Genomic DNA, 21,006 nt, shown 5'->3' on the forward strand with positions numbered 1-21,006 from the left:
TTTTTTTTTTTGTGTATGTGCTAAAGCAAACGCTGCTATGTCGACTTGTGGTTAGTTGCAATTTCAGTCTTATTTTAAATTTTCTACTTTAATTCGTATGTGCGGATTTTGTTTTTTTTTTTTTGTCTAAACGTATACATAAACATCAATTATATAAGATTGCAATGAAGTTTACAGCAGCGCTTCGGCCAAGTGACCACATATAAAATGTTGAAATGAACTTGTGCCGGGCGGCTGAGGCAACAACTGTTGCAACTGCTCTAAAGTTGCCAACGTGCTTGGTTGATCGCAGCTATGTAGCTACAGCTGCAACCAAAAATAAGTAAATAAAATATGATGAAAATGAAAATAAATTCAACAACCTGCAAATTGCTAAGACTCGATCTTTGCCAATTTTTGGCTACCACTTAGGCATTTATGTGCATTACATCGACATACATACATCGCTGATTACGACAGCGGCGGCGCGGCGGTGCGGTGGCTGGCTGGCTGGCTGGCTGGCAATGTTTGCGCATGCGTTTGCTTTGGAAGTGTGCCGATCGTTGCTGCTGTTTTAGAATGCTAGTCGTCGTCGCATTGCGCAAAGATCGTGCTCCCCGCGGCACACATCATTGCCACCACCACCACCACACCACACCACCGACCGACCGACCACCGGGTAGTTTGCCACTGGCGCTGCCACTGCGACTGCGATACGGTTGCATGCCCCAATCAGCATTAGCTGCTACTGGGTTGTTCTTTTTGTTGGCATTGCTGTTGGTTGGTTGGTGGTGGTTGTTGTTTAATCAAAGTGATATTGACTTTAACACCAATTTCCATGTGGATCGCCGCCGCTGTCGCCACAGCCAAATAATTCTACAGCGCAGCTATTATTTGTGTGCTGCTGTGAAATACTGGCAGATGAAAATCTTAGTCAAACCGGAAAATTTAGTCGGTTTCCTTGAACATTTTACCTTCCAAAATAAAAAATATTTACTGCATTTTCAAAGTGGCTTCTTTTTTGTTAGTTGCTTTTGTTGCAATGGCATTTCATTTCATTATTTAGCTGTTGGTATTGGGTAGCCAGCCAGCCGTAGATAGTTTTGTTTGTACTTTGGTATTTACATATTTTATATTTTATATTTGTTTTTTTTTTTGGGTTTTTGGTTTTCTGTACTTACGGTTATTGATTTTAGCTCCTTGTGATATCAGCATGGACAGCGGGGTGGGGCGGCTGGTTAAATTTGGCATACCACCGTGTTCACCTCCGCCTCCACCCCCGCCGTCCGACCGACGATGTGTTCCATGGCCACTGTGGCTGTTGTGACCGTTGTCGCCGGCAGTTTTCACGATGGTGTTGCGACGCCCTCCGCCCGCCAGTCCCAATATGTGATCTCTCGCGCTGCGGCCATATCTGAGGTAGTGTTTTTGTAACCCCATGATTTAGCACTAAAAATTTGCAAATTGAGAAAATTTATTATTCGAATTTTACTACATATTCCAATAAATATTAATATTTTGATTCTCGCCAATAAAAAATTTATCATTTAAATAATAAAACTAAGAAATCTTTGTAAACTATATAAGACCAATCTCAAACGATAATACTTGACACCAGTAACGGTAGTCCCAAAACCTTTTTTGCTTTAAGGCCTGTCTGCAGCTCTCAAGAAAAACCAAAAATTCATATATGTAAGTATGTACATAAAATTACGCGCAAGAAATGGAAAAGAAATTTTCTCCTGTCAAAAAATTTTTTTAATCAGTATGCAGCTCCCAAGAAAAAATGCTAGGATATTTATGCCTTTAAGAAAATTTACAGCAACAACAAAATGCTTTTTCAAGCCACAGAAATAGGGAAACATATTTTTGTCTGATTTTTCTTGGGAACTGCAGACAGGACTTTAGGGTTAAAACTTTCCACCAAAATATTGTTCACAAAAAGGTTCATCTTAATGTTGAAATACAAATAAAATTATAGGCTGCCTTTGACCGGCAGATGGTTTTCGCGGCTGTGTATGCAGTATCAAAAATTCAGTTTGAATAGCAGGTGCCACGCCCATTTTTTCCCTAAGTATAGTAGAATTTCATATATATATATATATATCAAGTTCCCGCAATCTACAAACAACAGTTCCAGCCAGTTAAAGCACTGATTGTGGCTGATGGACTAAGAGAGAGCTATTTTCCTCATTTAATTTTAATTTTATTTTTTTCAAATCACATCTTCATAGATTTTTTCCCGCAAATCTAAATATAAGCGCAATAATTATTTTGCTTTATTGAAAATACAATTTAATTAAGGCCATTTGTTATTCACATTTGCATACGAGTATAAATGCTTACATCTTCTAAATACAAACTTAATAACCAATACAGATAGATCCCTTAACTGAAATGTAGCGCAAGTGGTCAATAAACTATTTGATAGTCACGATCTAAGCCAGAATGTCGCACAAATGGTTAGAGTTTTTAATATCTTATTCAAATTCATTTGACATTTGCAATTAATTTTAAGTAGTTATATTGTAATTAATTGTGAAATGTGGGAGAATGCAGCAAGAAAACAAAACACAGTGACCAACACAGACGGCTGCAATTAAAGTTGTGAAGCGATTTTATCGGGCACTAAGGGGAGTGCATAATGACTCGCGCGTCATCGGTATTAACTGGCTAAGATGAATTGAAGTTTTTATGCCTTAGGGCCGTTTTCTCAAGTGACCTGTAACTTTAAAGCTCACTTTATATTTAAAAGTTGCATAAAATTTATGATTGTGTCTAAAGTAAAGCATTTTATTATCGGTTTTAAATTGGTTTACAACCAAGAAACATACATACGTCAAAAACCGATAATAGAAAAGCTTAACTTCGGACAAAGCTTTATTTTTAATCCAATCTTTAAATTTAAAGTGAGCGCTAAAGTTAAAGGTTACTTCAGAAAACGGCCCTAAGAAAAGTATAATACATATACAGTATTGGCCATATTTATAGCACCCCCATTTTAAAGTGGTATTGTTTGCCACTTATATGTAGTTATTAATTTTTAAGAATTTTCAATTAAAATACAGTTCATTCTCTAACAAAACGCATATAAACCCAAGTTTTAAACTTTGTAAAAGACTACAAAAAATGCATCAAATCCTCATCTAAATTTCAAACATTTTTCTCAGAAGTGCTAGAATTTTTTTGAGTACCTACGCAGTTTTATAGCCCATTCAATTTTAGTATAAGAATGTGCAAGTTTCAAGTGGGTAAAAATTACCGTCGATTTTTCGGATTTTTTTTTTTGTCGCGTTTGCTTGCATTTAACGAATAAACACAATTTATTTTTATATGGAAAAAATCAACAGTGATTTTTAGCCACTTGAAACTTGCATATTGTTAGACTAAAATTAAATGGGCTATAAAACTGCGTACTCAAAAAAAATTGTAACACTTTTGATAAAAAAGTTTGAAATTTAGGTGAAAATTTGTTGAATTTTTTTATAGTATTTTACAAAGTTTAAACTTCGATTTGCATGGGCTTTGTTAGAGAATAAACTGTGTTTTAATTGAAAATTCCTAAAACTAAATAAATAAACATGAGTGGGAAACAATATAACTTTGAAATGGGGGTGCTATAGATATGGCCAATACTGTAAGTCTGGTATAGTTCGATTCGGTTGCTCAACGGTATAAATTTACTGAAACGGTTTGGGCTTTACAAAATGCAGCACGGCCATGACAATATATATGTACTTACACATTTCGTTCTTATATTTCTAGAAAAGTCTATTGTCGTTTATACATATACACCTGCACATGCACAATGTAAATAAACAAGCATATATTTTGGTCAAAATTTTCCTAAACTCAAACTGTTCAGAGCGCAAGTACACACTTATTATTATTATTATTACTATCCACATACTAGATACAAAGAAATTTAAAACGCGAACAATTTCATTTACTCAACGATTGGTGAGTGTTTTCCTAATTATGTTGACATTGTCTTTTATTTTGTTTTTTTCGTTAACAGTTCAAGTTCAACTGCCTCGGTTCAAGTTAGTATGTATGCTGGCAGCAGAAAAAAGTCAAATTGGCGAAAATGCGTTAAAGTTGTCGTTGTGCGATAGAAGGTTCTATGGAATAAATAAAAACAAAACAAAAACAAAAAATAATTTGCAGTTTATTAAATTTTGTTTACCTGTTTTTATTTAGTTTGAGGTGTAAGCGTAATATGATAACGGTGACAGTTAAGTGAAGAACAATCACTCACATAGCGCACCCATATTTTTAAATGTTGTATGTTTCACGCATTCGTTGAGGCAAAAATCAGCAACTGTACCTATTTAAGACTTGGAAATGTTGAACATCTTCAAAGGTGATAATAATAATAATATTTCTTAGCCTACAGCTTCCAGAAATTGCTGAAGAAACCGTTATATGTAAATAGTACTAAGTTAACGGTGCTTCTAATGCGATCATATCCTAGTTTAAGCTCTTTATAGTAAATCTTCTACGAAGCAATCTGCAATAACTTAGACTTAATGACGCAAGACCGGGTGACAAAATATAACTACTGAGTTAAAAGATTCAAGTGTTTCTATCATAATACTGCTGAAATGATGTTGCTTTCAGCTTGAATACACACAAATTTTCAATTGAATTAACGTACATATTTCGCGTGCTCAATATATACATATCAGAGATCTAGACGTTTATGTCTTTACAATGCCACAGAATAGTAAGCCAGCGGTACTATTGCTGAGGGCATTCTAGTTGAGTTCCCAGTGCTTGGCTTCAAAACAGACACGTGGTGGTCAGGATCTGGAATCGATATTAAATATTACGGGGATGACCTTCACTTTTCGCTTGGCGATCACGCCTAGGAGTTTCAAGCGCAGGTATTTGCAAACTTCAAGGTCATGGACTAAGTGATGGAATATAGTTGGAGAGGCAAGAGTCTACGTCTCTGTAGTGACAGCCGAACTGAACCCAAGGAATTCGCCTGCTCTCTAACTACCTTCAAACTAGTTCGGCAATGGAAGTCTCGACTTATTATGTTGGAAATAATAACGAACTGGTCTTAGATACTGTGGGAACCAAGCCACGCGGAATTACCTGGTAACGAAACATCCGACCATTTGGCTATCGACTCGCAACTTCTACCATCGAGGCCACCATCAGAAACTGGGTGCAGGTGGGTAAAACTCATGTTGCTCTCACTCTCAGAAGGCCTACCTAGGTATTTTCTTACAATTGGCAGATGGGATTACATTCAACTTAAGGTATTGCTTACTCGTCAATTCTCGTGGCACAAACATTTGACTGTGGTCGGCATACACATGGCGGCACCACATTTGCCCTTCCTGCCTTAAAGAGGCTTATTAGGCAAAGAGAAAATGGAAGGACTATGATTTGTCCTTAATTTACGATTGTTTAAAAGGCATCAGTGTTAATTCGAACTTTCGAACGTTTAATTTAGAGGACTTCAATTTATTATTGAAAACAGATTTCAGTGGTATCTTTAGAATTAATACAGTGACACATTTATTCTTGCTCTTTTTCACAATGGCGAAACCCCCTGGGGGACCCCGTTTCGTGTGATTTCTTTAATCTTATGTTGGAGAAGATAATAAGAGCCGCAGAACTGAACCGCTCAGGCACAATGCTTTATAATAGCGTACAATTGCTGGCGTATGCCGACGACATCGATATTATCGGTAAAAACAAGGTAAAAACGTCTGTTCTGCCTTCTCGGGATTGGATAGAGAAGCAAAGCGAATGGGTCTGGTGGTGAACGAGGACAAAACGAAGTATCTCCTGTCAGCACACAAACAGTCAGAGCATACGCGTCTTGGCACCCACGTCACTGTTGACAGTTACAAGTTTGAAAAAGTAGACGACTTCGTTGGGGAATAATAATGTCAGCCTTGAAATCCAACGGAGAATCACTCTTGCCAACAAGTGCTACTTTGGGCTGAGTAGGCAATTGAGAAGTAAAGTCCTCTCTCGCCGTACAAAGATCACACTCTATAAGTCACTCATCATGCCTGTGCTGGTGTATGGCGCGGAAGCATGGACAATGAAAGCATCTGATGAGGCGGCTCTTGGAGTTTTCGAGAGAAAGATTCTGCGAAAGATTTACGGACCTTTACGCGTTGGTGATGGCGAATATCGCAGACGATTTAACGATGAGCTGTATGAGCTTTACAACGATATAGACATAGTGCAGCGAATTAAAATTCAGCGGCTCCGCTGGCTTGGCCATATCGTTCGGATGGACAGAAACGCTCCTGCTCTGAAAATATTCAACGCGGGCCGCGATGCTGGGAACAGAGGAAGAGGAAGGCCTCCTCTGCGTTGGAAAGACCAGGTGGAGAAGGACTTGGCTTCACTTGGCATTTTCAATTGGCGTGCTGTTTTGGACTCGGCCAAAATCGCTTAGGCGGTTACAGCGCCAAATAAGAAGAAGAAGAAGAAACTGTCGAAGAAAATAGTAAGAAACAATTCGTAGGAAAAATATTCGATCCTACCGCCAAATTCATGTGAAAAAAATATTACTAAAAAATATAGAGAACATATAAAAACAGTTCTCCCCAAACTGTGTTTTTGTGATTGTTGTAAATTTATGTACATATTTTTGAAATGGAAACATTGCTTTTTATGATTGCCAATTTTCAGTGAATAGAGAGCAGGTAGGTGATTTTTTCAGTCATGCCTCAAGACTGGATTGTCATTCGCTAAAAATTCGTACCCTTAACTTCAGAAAGGTCAAGTATTGGGCTTCGCCTAATCATGTCAAACATTTTTTATACTTTTTCCAAATGAATTTCAAACTAAGTTGTAACTTTTAATTTTATCAAAACTGGGGCTGCTTGCTTAATTTTAATATTTAGTACACAAATCGATAACGTCAGCTGCTAGTTGCTTTAATTGTGTAATATAAGCAGTTATTACTATATTAAATGTAAATAAATGAAATAAACTAAACAAAATATTGCAAAAATATTGATAAATGTACCAATCGTGTGATCCGCGATTTAGTTAAACAATAAATTTATTTGAACATTTTAATTCTTATATTAACACAACGAAATGTTATAAGCGCCGCTTAGATACACTTGGATGCAAAAAAAAAAAGCTACATGCCTACATACACAGATCATGTCGAATTTATTGATGATCTAACGTTGTATGAGTTAGATACTTAGGGTCAACTTCGACAAATTAATTATTGTTTATTTTTTTAACGTTCAATTAACTTTTGCTTACTTACAAGCAAATCTCTCAGTTCAGTGTACCACGTCACTTTTCTCAATATGTACACTCATACAAGTAACATGTTTACCAGCCATACATACATACATACATACATATTTACATACAAATCAATAGACAAAGCGAGTAGCAGTTCGCTATTTACCCGCTCTCCCGTTTCAGGCGATTTCTTTATGAAAATTATGAGGCGATTAGTTTGCAACTACAGTCAAGTCAATCGTAAAAGTGCCAAGCACCAAGAAGTCAACACCTTCCATTTTTACTTCAGCCATTAAGAAGACGAATTGCAGCTCTAAAATTCAATAGCCACGACATGAAATCACAAGCGATGCAAATTCTGTCAAGAAGCTTTGTAAGTACTATGTGGTCAAAATTGATGCTACACTAAGAGTTTGATCTGCAAATTCGAAAGGAAATGTGCAATGAAAGGCCCTGCAACCCTGAGTGAGTTTATTGGATTTTTTTTTTGTATTCCCACGAAAGGAACACAACTCAAAATCAATGTTGTTAAGAAGAAGCTGGATTGGGTGTACGTAAACGAATGTACGTGCTTATTAACACGTGCGTATTAAACGCCATAGGAGCCCATTTGTGGTATAAGTACTGAAAATTGTATTTTGTATAAAGTAAATAAATTAGTTATGCCGCAGAATAAATATGTATGTATTATTGATAATTTGGAATTATGCCATTTAAGCGGTAAGAGTGAGTTCTGTACAATAATTGTTGAAAATATTATTTGCTCACAAATTTTATGGCATCATAAATTCATGTGGACAAGTTTCCCATGAAAGAAAATTATTTACTGTCTTTGACGTCAATATTTTACATTAGTTGCTATTTGTAAAAGTTACAAATCTTGCTTACATGCGCTGTAAATGCATTTGAAATCATAAAAAAAAACAAAACAAAATACACAAGGAAAAGAGACAGCCATAAATAAGTATGGCTCATCTTCTTACTGAATTATTTCCGGTAATTTTTATTTACTTCAGACAAAAATTTAAGAACTGAAACAAAATGGCTATTTCACTGACAATATTGCCAATATGAATATGAAAAACTTGTGGACAAAGGAGCAGTGAAGTGCTTTTGTTTAAAGGTATACAAAGCGTATTTTATTTGAAGAAATCTTGCAGGCCAAGTAAACGCTAATACCGTGGCGATATGTATGGACTTGTGGCCATAAGCAGTTTATGGGCCTCAAAAGCTATTTATGTGCAATATCCTCTACAACCCCTTAGCGTAAAATACCTCTTCCAAATATCATTCATTCAAAATGTTATGGTGGCTTTGCGGGTTTCCTAAAAGAAAAAAGAAAGCCTTTTCCAAGCCCCAGCCATATATTTGCTTCCTCGCTGCCGTGGGATGAATTGAAGGCATCGCGAGTATTCTGGATGGAAATTAAGTGTTATAACATTTATTTGCGCTCACTTCCGGTTTGAAAAATACTAAAATCGGTTAAACAAAAACTAAAAATTTCGTTCTACTCCCCACAGTTACCAGAATTTTTTTTTTGTTTGGTATCGGTAATGTGTTAATGCGTGCTATATTCTTTTTTCTAAATATTGCTGGAATCGAGTTTCGTTGGTGTAAAATTATCTGTACTTTTGTTTTCATTGTTAAAATATACTAACGACTCTCACACACCTATGGGCTGAAACAATTTTGTTTTTTACGTGCAGTTGTGTAATTTAGCTGAAAATAGTACTTACTAAGGGATAAATTATTAATTCTTTAAAAATCCATATATACTAGTCAATGGAAAAAACAATACGATAAACAAAGAAGGAAAATATGTATTTACTTCCAAACAAAAGACTTAGGCTACGAACCAGCTAAATTGTCAGATATGTACGATTATTTACTTCCTCGCAGTTAAATGTTAAATCTTTCTGTTCGGAAAGAGAACGCGTTTTGTAATTAACTATACAATGACAACAACATACGTCATGTGTCAACTTGAAGTCTCGCAAAACACAAAGGTATATCTATGAATGGCGTACATTCGCTGATATTTATGTACGTGGTACTTACATACATACATACATATGTACTCGTACATCTGTGCCTGTACAAACTCAATTTGACGAACTCACTTACAGCTGTTGACACGAAATGTGACTGCTTATAATTAATTGTGCTTAACTAAGCAATGCTTTACTTTCAGCAATTTTGTTGTTGTTGTATATTTTTGCGCGGTATTTGAAAGCACTGCCGCATTCAGAATACATACATGCAAACATACCTTAATGTAAACACTGGCGGCGATGAAATGGGATATTGGGGGCAAAGATTCTTGCCTTCGCCACAAAAGTGACCAAAGTAAATAATCTGATAAAGTAACGGTATAATGCTAATCAAGCTTGTCGAGTGTCGATTTCAGTTTACAGTGACTATCGACACCAGTGCTAAGTCGATATAGAAATAATAATTTTATAGAAGAAGTCGACATCAATGCGTACCAATGAAAATAGATAATCTGCCCTTAGACCTTATTTATTTTATTTTAGAAATTGTAAAGGACTATAGAATTTTTGTAAAACAACTGAATATTAACTGCCTAACGATAGTTATATTGCACTTAAAAATTGCTTTAAACGAGCCTCAAGAAATTATCGATATGGAGTGAGTTTTAGAAGAAAACAGTTGCCTATGTTGAATAGTTAAAAATGGTCATTTTCAGCACAAAATCTTAAGTATTCCACATACCACGGTTAATAATATTTATTTACACAATTGTGTTTGACAGCAACATCAACAAACTTAAACACACTCGCGACACCCCCTTGATCAATTAATTGTACTCGCCAGTGCCATGTATGCGCCTACCTTTGTTGTAGGAAAAAACACAAACAAAATGTTACAGGCCATTTGGCATCCTAAATCTAAGTTGACGTGCAAAATAAAACGTTTTTATTCGCGCAATGCCTTGGCAAAAATAAAAACGCCAAAAAATTTCAGATATAAAACTAATCGTTTCTGGCAATACTTTATTTAAGGCTGTGATTGTACTTTGACCCGTGAGTCGTACCTTGAGCAAGCGTTGAAAGAAGTAAACACTAGCAATGCGAATGTAAATAGTTCTCAAACACATACGAAATAGTTAATAAAAGATATAAAGCTATGCAATACTGTAGACTTAACGGTTGACTTTGGGATATACATATGTACATATATACATAGAATACCATAGGACCAAACTTTGCTGTAAGTCCTTCAGTTCTGTTAAATACTTGTTGCATTTTGCAATTTTTTTCAAAATATACTATCTACTCTTAAAATCATTGCGAGTTTCTGCTTTTAATTAGAAAACCTTGTTAGCAAGTTCATATGAACTATTAAAAATCATAAAAGTACATTAAATTTTTAGTTAATTTCTGGCACTTATAGAGTAATGTAGATACTTACATGTGTATGTATGTGTACCCAGCTTTAATCTGCGTAGACTTGTTAATTTTTAGTTTTATTACATTCGCATATTTAGGTTAACTGCTCTATATGACACAAATGCATGTATGTATACTACAAGCATAGAAGATATATTTATAGAAATGAGTATTTAATAATTCGCTTGCAACTAAGGTCGCTTTTGATTGCATTGAATTTCAAAAAAAAAAGAAATAAAAAAGTCAAGAAGCACTGCGTTTCCAGTTAGGCTTAGGTTAATTGCCATTTTGGCCAAGGAAGTAAACTGCTCTATTTGAAGGATAGCTACATATATAAATATAATATAATAGACTTACAATTAACGAAGTAATGCAGATGCATACGTACATCTGTTTGCAAGCAATACAAAGGCCGGGGACTATAGTCTCATCACTACTATCAAAATGATGCCGAAAATAAGCTTATAATCCAGTTCTTAAGAAAAATTATTTCATTTCATTTTCATTTTCATTTATTATTATAAAGAAAATTAGAACAATAAGATCCCAACGACCTTAAAGACGAAAAATAGTCTGCCAGATGTTAGATAATTGTACTTGGGTATAATCAGGTCAGTGAGGTGTGTAAACTTTGAGAGGGATAATTTTTCGTATAAGAAATATTTTTCATTATTTCTGTTTCTTGAAAAAAAAAAAACACTTTGCTTTTGCTGTAAATTTTCTTAGGGCCGAATTCAAAGTCTTTAGTTAAACCATTGTTAACTTAACCACCAACAAACTATGTGGAAACCATGGAAATTCATATCACTTGAAAATATACAAATTCTAGATATCAATATTTGTTTTCTATACAAATTTGAAATTCGTTCCATAAAAGAATTAATTTCACAAGGCTTTAAACTATGCTGGTTTAAACTTTTATTAACTGAGCAAGGGCAATATTAAAATCGAATTTCGATAGAAGAAAAGTTCTTGTACATTTCTTGTGTGACATTTTATATGCTATAGCTATCATTTCACCCAAAGGGCCACTAAATCATTTTCCAGTCGGAAACGTTTGCTCTTAAGAAGTTTACAGGGTACATAAAACATCTTGTACCAGCGAGAACGAAGACAGCCAGACGGAAATGAGACAATGAATATGGCCAATGCGGGGAAAAGCCTAAACCAGAATTGACGAAATTTACCATTCGAAAGCTGAGCAGCGCTAGAGCTAGTTAGTTGTCACCAGGATGGAAAACCACTCTAACCAGCCACCAACCAGTGATCCTTGATATTTTTAAATATAAAAACATATCTTTTATTTTTAAAGTAATCTATATTATCTAAAAGTTTCATTAATGTAAAATAATGATCCTCCGAGCCTAATCATGGATTTTTAACTTTGACCAATTGTCTAGAAATATTTTCAGTCTGGCACTGTAAAGCCATAATTAGACCCAACGCACGCTTCTTAAGATCACCATACCTAGATGATTATGACACAAATAGCCTTCAGCTAGGTGGATTAAAGAAGATCCTTACGCAAATGCTGCAAGAAATTATTCTTGATCGCGGTAAATAGCTGAGCAGATCCACCCCATAATTATTAATATAGAGTCTAATATTCCCCTCGTTCACCCAGCTAATTATTCAATGACTATGTTACACACCTTCGGCCATTTCCAATTAACTTCTTACCACTACTAAATTCCTCATTATTAGGTTAACAATTTCACGAACTCGCTTTTTTCATTTTTCCCGCTATTTCTACGCTCGTTATGCAATCGAGAAAGAAAGAAGAAAAATGCGAGCTTAAAAATTGTGAATCTGCGAAATTTAAGATTGGCAAGTCTGCGCAGCGCCGATATAAAGCGATTTGTTGAAACTTGCTGCGTTTATGGCTTCATCGTCGTTTGCTTGTGTTGCGTTGTGACGCTGGTGCGTGCGGCAGTTGCAGCTGGTTTAAATTTGTACAAAAATATGTATCTACTAGCAATGAGTTTATGGAATCAGTTATTTTGTTTACATGCCGCGCAAGCCGATTTTTTCGCCGGCTGAAGACTTGAATGCATTTAAAGGTACGAACGCATGTAATTTGACCAGACTACTTTCAGATGTACGCGCATACAAATACATATACACAGCTTTGTATATGTAAGTCCACACCTCTACACAGCCATGCGCTAAACTCAAGGAGGTGCAGTCTTCGCTCGTTTTGCAGTTTTACAGCAGCTCCGCTTGGTGCGCTTCCACTCCACTCACACCACAAACAAAAGACTTAAGAACCAAACTTGCTTCTATCACTGGCCAAGCAGCGTAAGTGGAAAAATCGTTAATTTCTATTTTTACAAACGGTAAATATGTGTGAATTGTTCAGCATGTCGTTGGCTGCTGCTGTTGCTGTTGCCGCCGCAAATGAGTCGATATTGCAACATCGACACAACGTCTGCCTGCGCTTTCTTCGTCTTTGCATGGCTTGCCTGTCTGGATGAGATTTTCGCAACTTGTGCCATAATAAGCGATTGAAGTGATTGCTGTAATCATTTCACTGCAACAAATATTGAATGAAAGACTTAGACTGCTACAGCCATGGAATGGAATGGCCATTGCTAGCAGGTAGCCAGCCAGTCAGCCAAGCGGTTAGGCAGCTTGGCAACCAGTCAGCTGTTTATGGTCAATCATAGTAGTAATGAAGTTTCTTCTTGGCGATGATGAAGATTTGTAACACTTTCAATTTCGTTCAAGACACCGGTTACGGCGAGTTTCAAAGCAACAAAAACAAATACTTGTACGCTATATGCACACATACAGGTGTATGCCGCCAACGAATACACGCAAATCTGCGAATCTAACACAGCAGTGGTGTGCAGCAAGTCGGCTGATCAGGTTTTGACGGCAACAGCAATCGCACGTTTTTGTGGCAGGCGGTGAATAGGCTGGAAGGCGGTTTCGCGGCACTATGCCGCTGCGCACAAGCGGCCAGTCGAGTAGATTTGCCGGCAGCAATTTCAGCTGTCTGGAATTGATTTACTTAAACTACTGATATGGACGCAGCACTCTAGGTGGTATGGTATGTGCTTGGCGTGGGGGGTGCACCGTTCACATTTGTGGCAATAATGGTCTAGGTGTGTTAAATGCATTTGTGCATGGGAGCAAAGTTAATGGCTGATTTTTATTTTATTTTTTTTTATAAACAAACGATGTTAATGACTTGGCTATTGTTTACTGTTAGAGTAGGTAAGTTATTCGCTCTGTGAACAAAGCAAATCAATTGTGCTGACCCTTGAGTGAAATCACTATTGACTAAAGCAAGGGTGTTATGTACCAAAATTGATATAATTGATATAAAGGTTGTTCCTAAAAAGGATTACGTCTAAATATTGTTTATAATTCTTATTTTTAATGCTCACAGAATTTACCAAAAGGAATGTAATGTCTAATATGAGAACATTTTGTTTAGGTTACTTATCTTTTGTTATGTTTTTGATGGGAAGTCTCCGTGACTTCTAGTGACAACCAATCTCGAAACATAATTTGGCAAGCGATGATGAATATCTCTTCCAAATAAAACATCCTGAATAATATCTTTTTGCAAGAACAAACAAACGGAATAAAACAAGGAAGTAGTTTTCGAATGAACTATGTAAGTGCGCCACTTTAAGGAGCATCTTATCTCACCAGTGGTCCAGGCTATATAAAAGAAGAGACACCTAGCATTAATGTAAGTTGTTACTCTTGCACGTCATTTCGCTATATGCCCAACAGAATAGTAGAACGGAACAGAACAAAGCAGAATAGAAATATATGCATTTTCCACAACCGGCAGTGACTTTGCCAGTTTGCGATATCGCCTGACCAACTTATAATGCAGGCCTTAATGAATAACACTTATCCGAGAGCCAGCATAGTTTATCTTGCCAGATTCCTTTTTTTAGTGAAGGAAAACAAGATAAAACTCTGTGAGGCACAACTCGGCGTCAATCGTTATAGAGAGAATTTCCAGTCAGTATATTTTAAAGAACATATCTTAGAAAAAACACAGTCCGCCTTAACCGTAAATATTGTCTTTTTATGATCATTTATTAGCTTGAAATGTCTTTCTAGGTAATTAGTAAGGGTTCTTAGATATCCCCGAAAACTTTCTAAGCTCTGATGCTTAGCTACTTCGTAGTAGAGATCTAGAAACAAGTGTCTTTTCAATGCTACAGCATAGTACGCGTCCATGATCTTTGTCTTAGAGATTCCGTAATATTGAGTTCCCTGAGGCTGAAAGCTGGCTCAATCTCAACGCTGAATCCGAGCTTGCAAGTCATCGAACTGCGTCAGCATCTTATGGCTATATCGAAGATAATGAAGTGAGCCACACTTTTCTCTTGGATAATGGGCAGAGGTAATGGCAATACTCAAGGCCATGGAGTACGTGGTAGAAAAAAGGTAAGAAATGGCAGAAGTTTACGCATCTGTAGTGACGGCCAATTTGCACGCAAGGCACTGGCCAGCCCCATAACTACTTTCAAACTGGCTCGGTAATGAAAATCTCAACAAAACAATTTTGGTACACTGGTACACAATCAGTATTGTAATGAACAGCGCCTTGAAAGTCATTGACCAATGGGCATCTCGAGCGTGGCTAGGAGTTAACGCAGAGAGATCTTATGCTTTTCATAAGAAAATATAAAGTCCCAGTGTGGAGACGCCCAAAGGGTAGGTAGCATCGAGCTGTTAAAAGGCCACACAAAGTTTTTGGGAGTACCCGTATATGCATGTAAAAGAATGTTGGGAGTCACTTGGAGTCTGTCACCTGCTCTGATGCATTGGTGCTACACAGCAATAGTCAGACCAATATTGCTCTATGGCGCTTTGGTGTGGTGGAATGCCGCAAGAAAGACATCATATCTCGGGCAATGGAGCCACAGGAGAATTCAATTTCAGAACTTTTGTGCACAGCTCAATTGGGATGAGAAGTACAGGCAGCACGGACTACATTGCACCTAGCTTTAAGTGGGAACGAAAGTTTCGCACAACAATTTAGGAGAAAGGATACCGTAAGGTAATGAAACCTTGCCGTGGATCCCGAAATATTTTCCGAGAACTGAACGTCAGGCGGGCAGTAAAGTTTCCTGACCATTGCAGCATATTTCAAGCAGATGTTTTTGCAATGCCGGGAATCCATCGACAGGCAGGCTGGCCGCCGATAGAAGGCTGCATATACGTATATTGGGCGCCCGACCACAAGGGAATATAGGGTAATGAAATAGCGGATCAGACTGCGAAAACGGCAGAAGCAACTATACTCGCTTCTTGTTACGGCTATCAAAGGAATACTGCAATTCGGGTTAGTCAGAGGACATCTCAAAATTAGGGCTGAAATTTATACTTAAATTCGCAAAAAGCGTTTACATTCTTTGTGATGTCTACTTTAACGCATAAAAACGAGCTCCAACTGGCAACGCTAAGAACCTACGACCAGATTAACCTAACCTTAAACTGTTTTACTATATGGCCAGGTCAATCGGAAGTTCTTAGATGCTTCCGGAAACTTTCTAAACTCTAATGCTTAGTTACTTTCCGTGAAAGTGTATTAAGACTCGTGAGACTCCTCTTTTAATCATTTATAATACTTTTTGTATCTCTTATCCTTCATAGCCTTGAGTCTTGAACAAACGGCCCTTAACCTTTTAACTCGCGCTGTCGTTTAGGTAATTTTCAAATGTTTAAATAAAACTTTTCCACTTCTTTAAAAATGCACACTTTTTATCACTTAAATTCCCACTAATTAATTGAATAAAAAATTATCATTCGCAGCAGCTGGATTTAGTGCATTTGCTCTAATTTTAAATTTTCAATTTTAAATTTAACTTTTATTGAGCTAAACCATGTGCAACTTCTAATCATCAATTGGGCCAACATGCATACATACATACGTACATACGTATATACAGTTCTCCAAATACAAAGCAATGCCTGTGTGTGTTTGAGCTAATTCTCCTAGCAAAACTGGAAAAAAATCAGGTGGAAATCCCTACGAAAACGAGTTTGCGATTCATTGTGATTGCTATTTGTGAATGTGTTGTTGTTGTTGTATCTCGATCGCGCGCTGTTGCATGTTGCATTACACTTGTTTCGTTTTTGAGTAAACACTAATAATTTGTTGTTGCTGCTCCTTCACTCACTTCGACAAAAAAAAAACTTAAGTAAACAATGAGACAGCAGACAACAATGCGAAGGCAGACAAGCGCAAACAAACAACAAACAGGCTAACACTTAGCGCGGCCAGCAGCAGGCGGAGCGGCAGCAACAGCAGCAGCAACAATTGCACAGCACATAGGGATTTCAGCAAATACTCGCAATTGCAACTTGCACAGTTACCTACCTAGCGTGTGTGGTTGCTGCTGCTGCTTTTTTGTGTTGCTGCAACGTGCAGCGCGCCGAAACAAAACGAAGAGAAATGTTGCACAAAACCAGTAGGAGCAAGCGGCCATAGCCACAGCCACATCAAAATAAAGCAATGGTAAGCAATACCGTCATTCCGCCATGCCGCTTGCAGCAGACAGACGCTGTGCTGTGATTGTTGCTGCTTCACTGCTTGCCGTCAATTACGGCGCGCACGCAGCCGGCCAGCTTTACCGGTCGGCTTGATTGCCTGCCTGCCTGTCTGTTTCTGCTGTTGATTAAATAATTTCGCTTGAAAAGTAGTGCGAAGGTCAGTCGTTATTTTTGCTGTTGCATTTTGTTATACTTTTTTACCTGCATACAGACATACATACATATTTGTATTATTAACGTTGTTGTTGCTCTCATCTCTCCACTCGCATTATTTGTGGTTGGACCTGTTGCACATCAAGTTGAATACATATAAACAAACATATATACATACGTAGCTGTTAATTTTGCTTGCGCTAATATTTACTTCCACTCGTTTGTGTGCAAACTGCATTGCAGCAATGATTTTCAGCTATTTGCCTTTTTCCCGCCTTTTATTTACTCCGAGCTCATGTATTTCGTTGAAAAAATTTCGTTGAATTTGATTTAATTTCGAAGTAAATGGAACACGATCAGCGGCGGGCGTCGAACGGCGGGCTGCACCTTCACTACAGGTTGAAAGTTCGCATATTTCTTGCAGCGGGAGCGGCAGGGTGTGCGCTCAAAGACATGGGAAATCCTTTCAGCGCTGTCTTTATGCCATTTTAATCGAATGATAATACTCGCTAATATAAACCACATTAAAATTGGCATTGAAGACATTTAATTTGGGAAAAAATGCTGAGTTATCGAGACATTCAAACTTGAGCCGGTTTCGTAAGGATTACTCATTACTTAGGGAATTAAAGGCCAAAACTGAGTTTTAGGAATTACAATTTTTGTTTACTTTGTAAATATTGAAGTACTTCTTACTCATGTGCCACAACTATATTTATACCGAAAGACTATTATTTTTGCAGTTTTTGAAATTTTTTTTTTTTTTTTTTAAATCTGAAACCGAGTCTATATGAACGGTGCTTCGTTGACTTCGTTCTGGATTTCGTACGAATCGAAAATTTGAAATTTTTGTATAGAAAATTATAGGAAAATTTCATTTTCGATTCGTACGAAAACAAGAATACGCCCCAATGGGGTGTTTGGTTTCATCAAAATCGGACGATCAATAGAGATTTTATGAATATCTAGAGTCTATCGCCACGTAGCTGATTAATTTTTCGTAAAAGTATTTCACGTTGTACCGCCAATAAGCTTCTACTTTCATAAAAAAAACAGGATTTCGTGCCCGCGGCTCTAAGGAGTATACTATCCAAAATTAGTTAAAATCAGTTCACTAGTTTTTTTTAGCTATTTGGTCTACATTTTTAAAAATTTAAATAACAGTCTCGAAAAAGTCTCGACTTTTAGTGTTTTCCGTACCTGACCGAGGTGGAGAGATTTTTTAAGCGAAATTTCCCTTGAACGGCCCATCTAAAGCAGAGATGAGACGATTTGCACATTTGTACATTTGGCAGACACAGAGTGGTGTTGTCTAAACATTTTTAACGAGAATGAGTGCAGCTCAAAAGCAGCTTTTCAAACAGTACCACTTCGTAACGGTCAAAATTCACAAAACTGTACAAATGTACAAATCGTGTGATCCCTGCTTAAAACTTCATAATTACAAAAACTGTTTCACACCAAAAAGCTTATAAACACGAGATCGATAGGTGAACTTTAAAATTCTTAAACTCTCTTCGTTCGGCGGTAATTTCAGAAAAATGGAAGTGAAGGCTGGGGTTGGGCGGGCCCGTTAGAGCTGAGAGATATGCAATTAATGTGGAATTACTAGGGACCAATCGGCCCACGTGTGGTATAATGCCAGCCAGATTAACCATACCTAAACTTTTTCATTTCATATTTTTTATTTAGCAGCAGGCAAATCGTCAAGTCTTTGTAATCAATTAGCCATACAGTACTCATTACCTCATTATGAATATTACCAATTAGTATCTTTTCCTACTAATGCCATGTTCTAGCCAATAGTTGATCTTCGTTAACAAGATTCATCTAGCCCATCTAAAGAGTTTCGACTTCATGCTTATTTGAGATTTAGCACCTCTTTTAAACTATAATTTGTTTATTTACACAAAGTATTTTGTTATGAAATTTTTCACACCCAAAAAAAAACAGCGACAATGCCCAATGAGCTAAGGTGAGATGAAAGCGAATTCCGCTCGACGTAGTTATTTTTATGAACTTCAAAAATGAAAAAAAGTAAACACCTGCTCGTGTGCAAAACCGAAAAGACGTCACTCTCAAGGTGGACCCTGAGGGCCCGGCAAGACAGCGTAGACTTTATTTGCTTATTTACCACATTTTTTGATTGGGTTTTTGCAACTCATCGAAATGACGTGTGTGTTTGGTATGACAAAGCAACCGTTATTCATGAAATACATATATATATATATATTGCAGCTAATACTCGAATAGAGCGGAATAGCGCTAACTGCCGATGCCGATGCCACACCGCAGCAGACAAGCAATTGCTTTAATGTTTCAATTGTAGTGTAGGTGTCAATAAACGACCGCCGATGCCATTGACTGTAATTGAATTTGGGCATCAAGTTAGACAAAAAAAAATTGCCGGTGTGTACATAACACATACACTAATAAATATCAAAGAGGTATCAAAATTAAGTGGCTTCCTTCAGCTGTTGTGGGTGTGTCGAAGCCATGTTGGCCCATTGCTTGAGGCTGTTTTTTGTGTTGCGATCTTTTTTTTGCTTTTGCTTTTGGTTTGATGTCAAAACTTGATGGAGTGCTTAAATTATTGACTCAATATCTAATTTGTGGATAATTTTCGGCACTCAAAGCACTTTACAAAGTGTCTACTTTGTCTACTTTCAATTAAGATTTTGGCGCACAAATGCGCTCTTGAATTCGATAAATTTGTTTGTAATTGATTTACTTTCGATGGGAAATTAGCATTAAAAATGTGAAGTATTTAGAGATTTGTGGGGAAAAGTAGAGCAGATATAACTTTTTTTTTGCTTGATTGACTAATAGCATGGTGAGCCCTGTCACAAATTTGATTTCGTATGCGACTAAAAATAAAAGTATACCTACGAAATGATGTCAGGTAAATCGACTAGGTTATCAAACATGATCGAGTAACATGCAAACATTTGATAACGATAACAATGTCAACAACGAGAAAGGCACTGCGAAAATAATAATTTCTTTATGTCATTGCCATTAAAAGAGAATCCTCTGGAAAAAATATTATTTTGTTTTCATAACTAATTTCCTAAATGTTTTCACTAGATTTTAGTCCAAATCAGAATTTTTCAATAACCTTCGCCCATCCTGCAGATGTGCGGATGTGAACAGTCCAAATATTGCAGTGTGCCTCATTTAGCTTTTCTCGCAATGACAATTATTGAATTACCAAAATTAATTGCTTTGCTATTTTGCTCAGCAAAATTTGTCATCTCAGATTTTTAATACAAAAATGTTTTTTTTTTTTTGGTTTTTGTTATTGCGCTACATCAGCATACCAGCGAGATGCGTAGAGGGCGTGACCGCTTGTCGCATCTAGATTTTTAAGCATTCCAAGAAAACATTGAAAGCGAACATTGAAGTGCGGCATTTGACATTGGACGCGCACTTCACGAGCAAACCACAAAGCTCGCACGCGCATACAGAGGTGTGATGGGTAACTAAATATGTATTATTTAGAAGCATTTACTTAGCTTACGTCGCATGGCTGCATTCTTGTGCGCTGTCAGTGCCAGGGCTGTGGGTTCGTACATACACTCCGCGAAACCCCGTTCGCCGCTTGCTAAGCAATTACAAATCAAAATTGGTGCAAATATTTTTGCAATGCTAATGTTTATTATGTAAAAGAGTACGAAGTGCAGAGCCGTGTAAA

At 37.0% G+C, this 21,006-nt stretch overlaps 1 protein-coding gene across 1 annotated transcript in view; it reads right to left on the reverse strand.

Moving 5' to 3' along the window:
* The window catches only part of LOC118748033 (lysosome membrane protein 2-like), a 120,945-nt gene that overhangs the window by 55,616 nt on the left and 44,323 nt on the right, over positions 1-21,006 (reverse strand). The window contains exon 2 of the mRNA XM_036482322.1: positions 1,161-1,428. Coding sequence (XP_036338215.1) covers positions 1,161-1,419 — 259 coding nt within the window. The 5' untranslated portion in view covers positions 1,420-1,428. The remainder of the gene's footprint in view (positions 1-1,160; positions 1,429-21,006) is intronic.

Source organism: Rhagoletis pomonella, unplaced genomic scaffold, assembly GCF_013731165.1.
Source record: "Rhagoletis pomonella isolate Grant_MI unplaced genomic scaffold, Rhpom_1.0 Rhpom_scaffold_00012, whole genome shotgun sequence".
Taxonomy (NCBI): Eukaryota; Metazoa; Arthropoda; class Insecta; order Diptera; family Tephritidae; genus Rhagoletis; species Rhagoletis pomonella.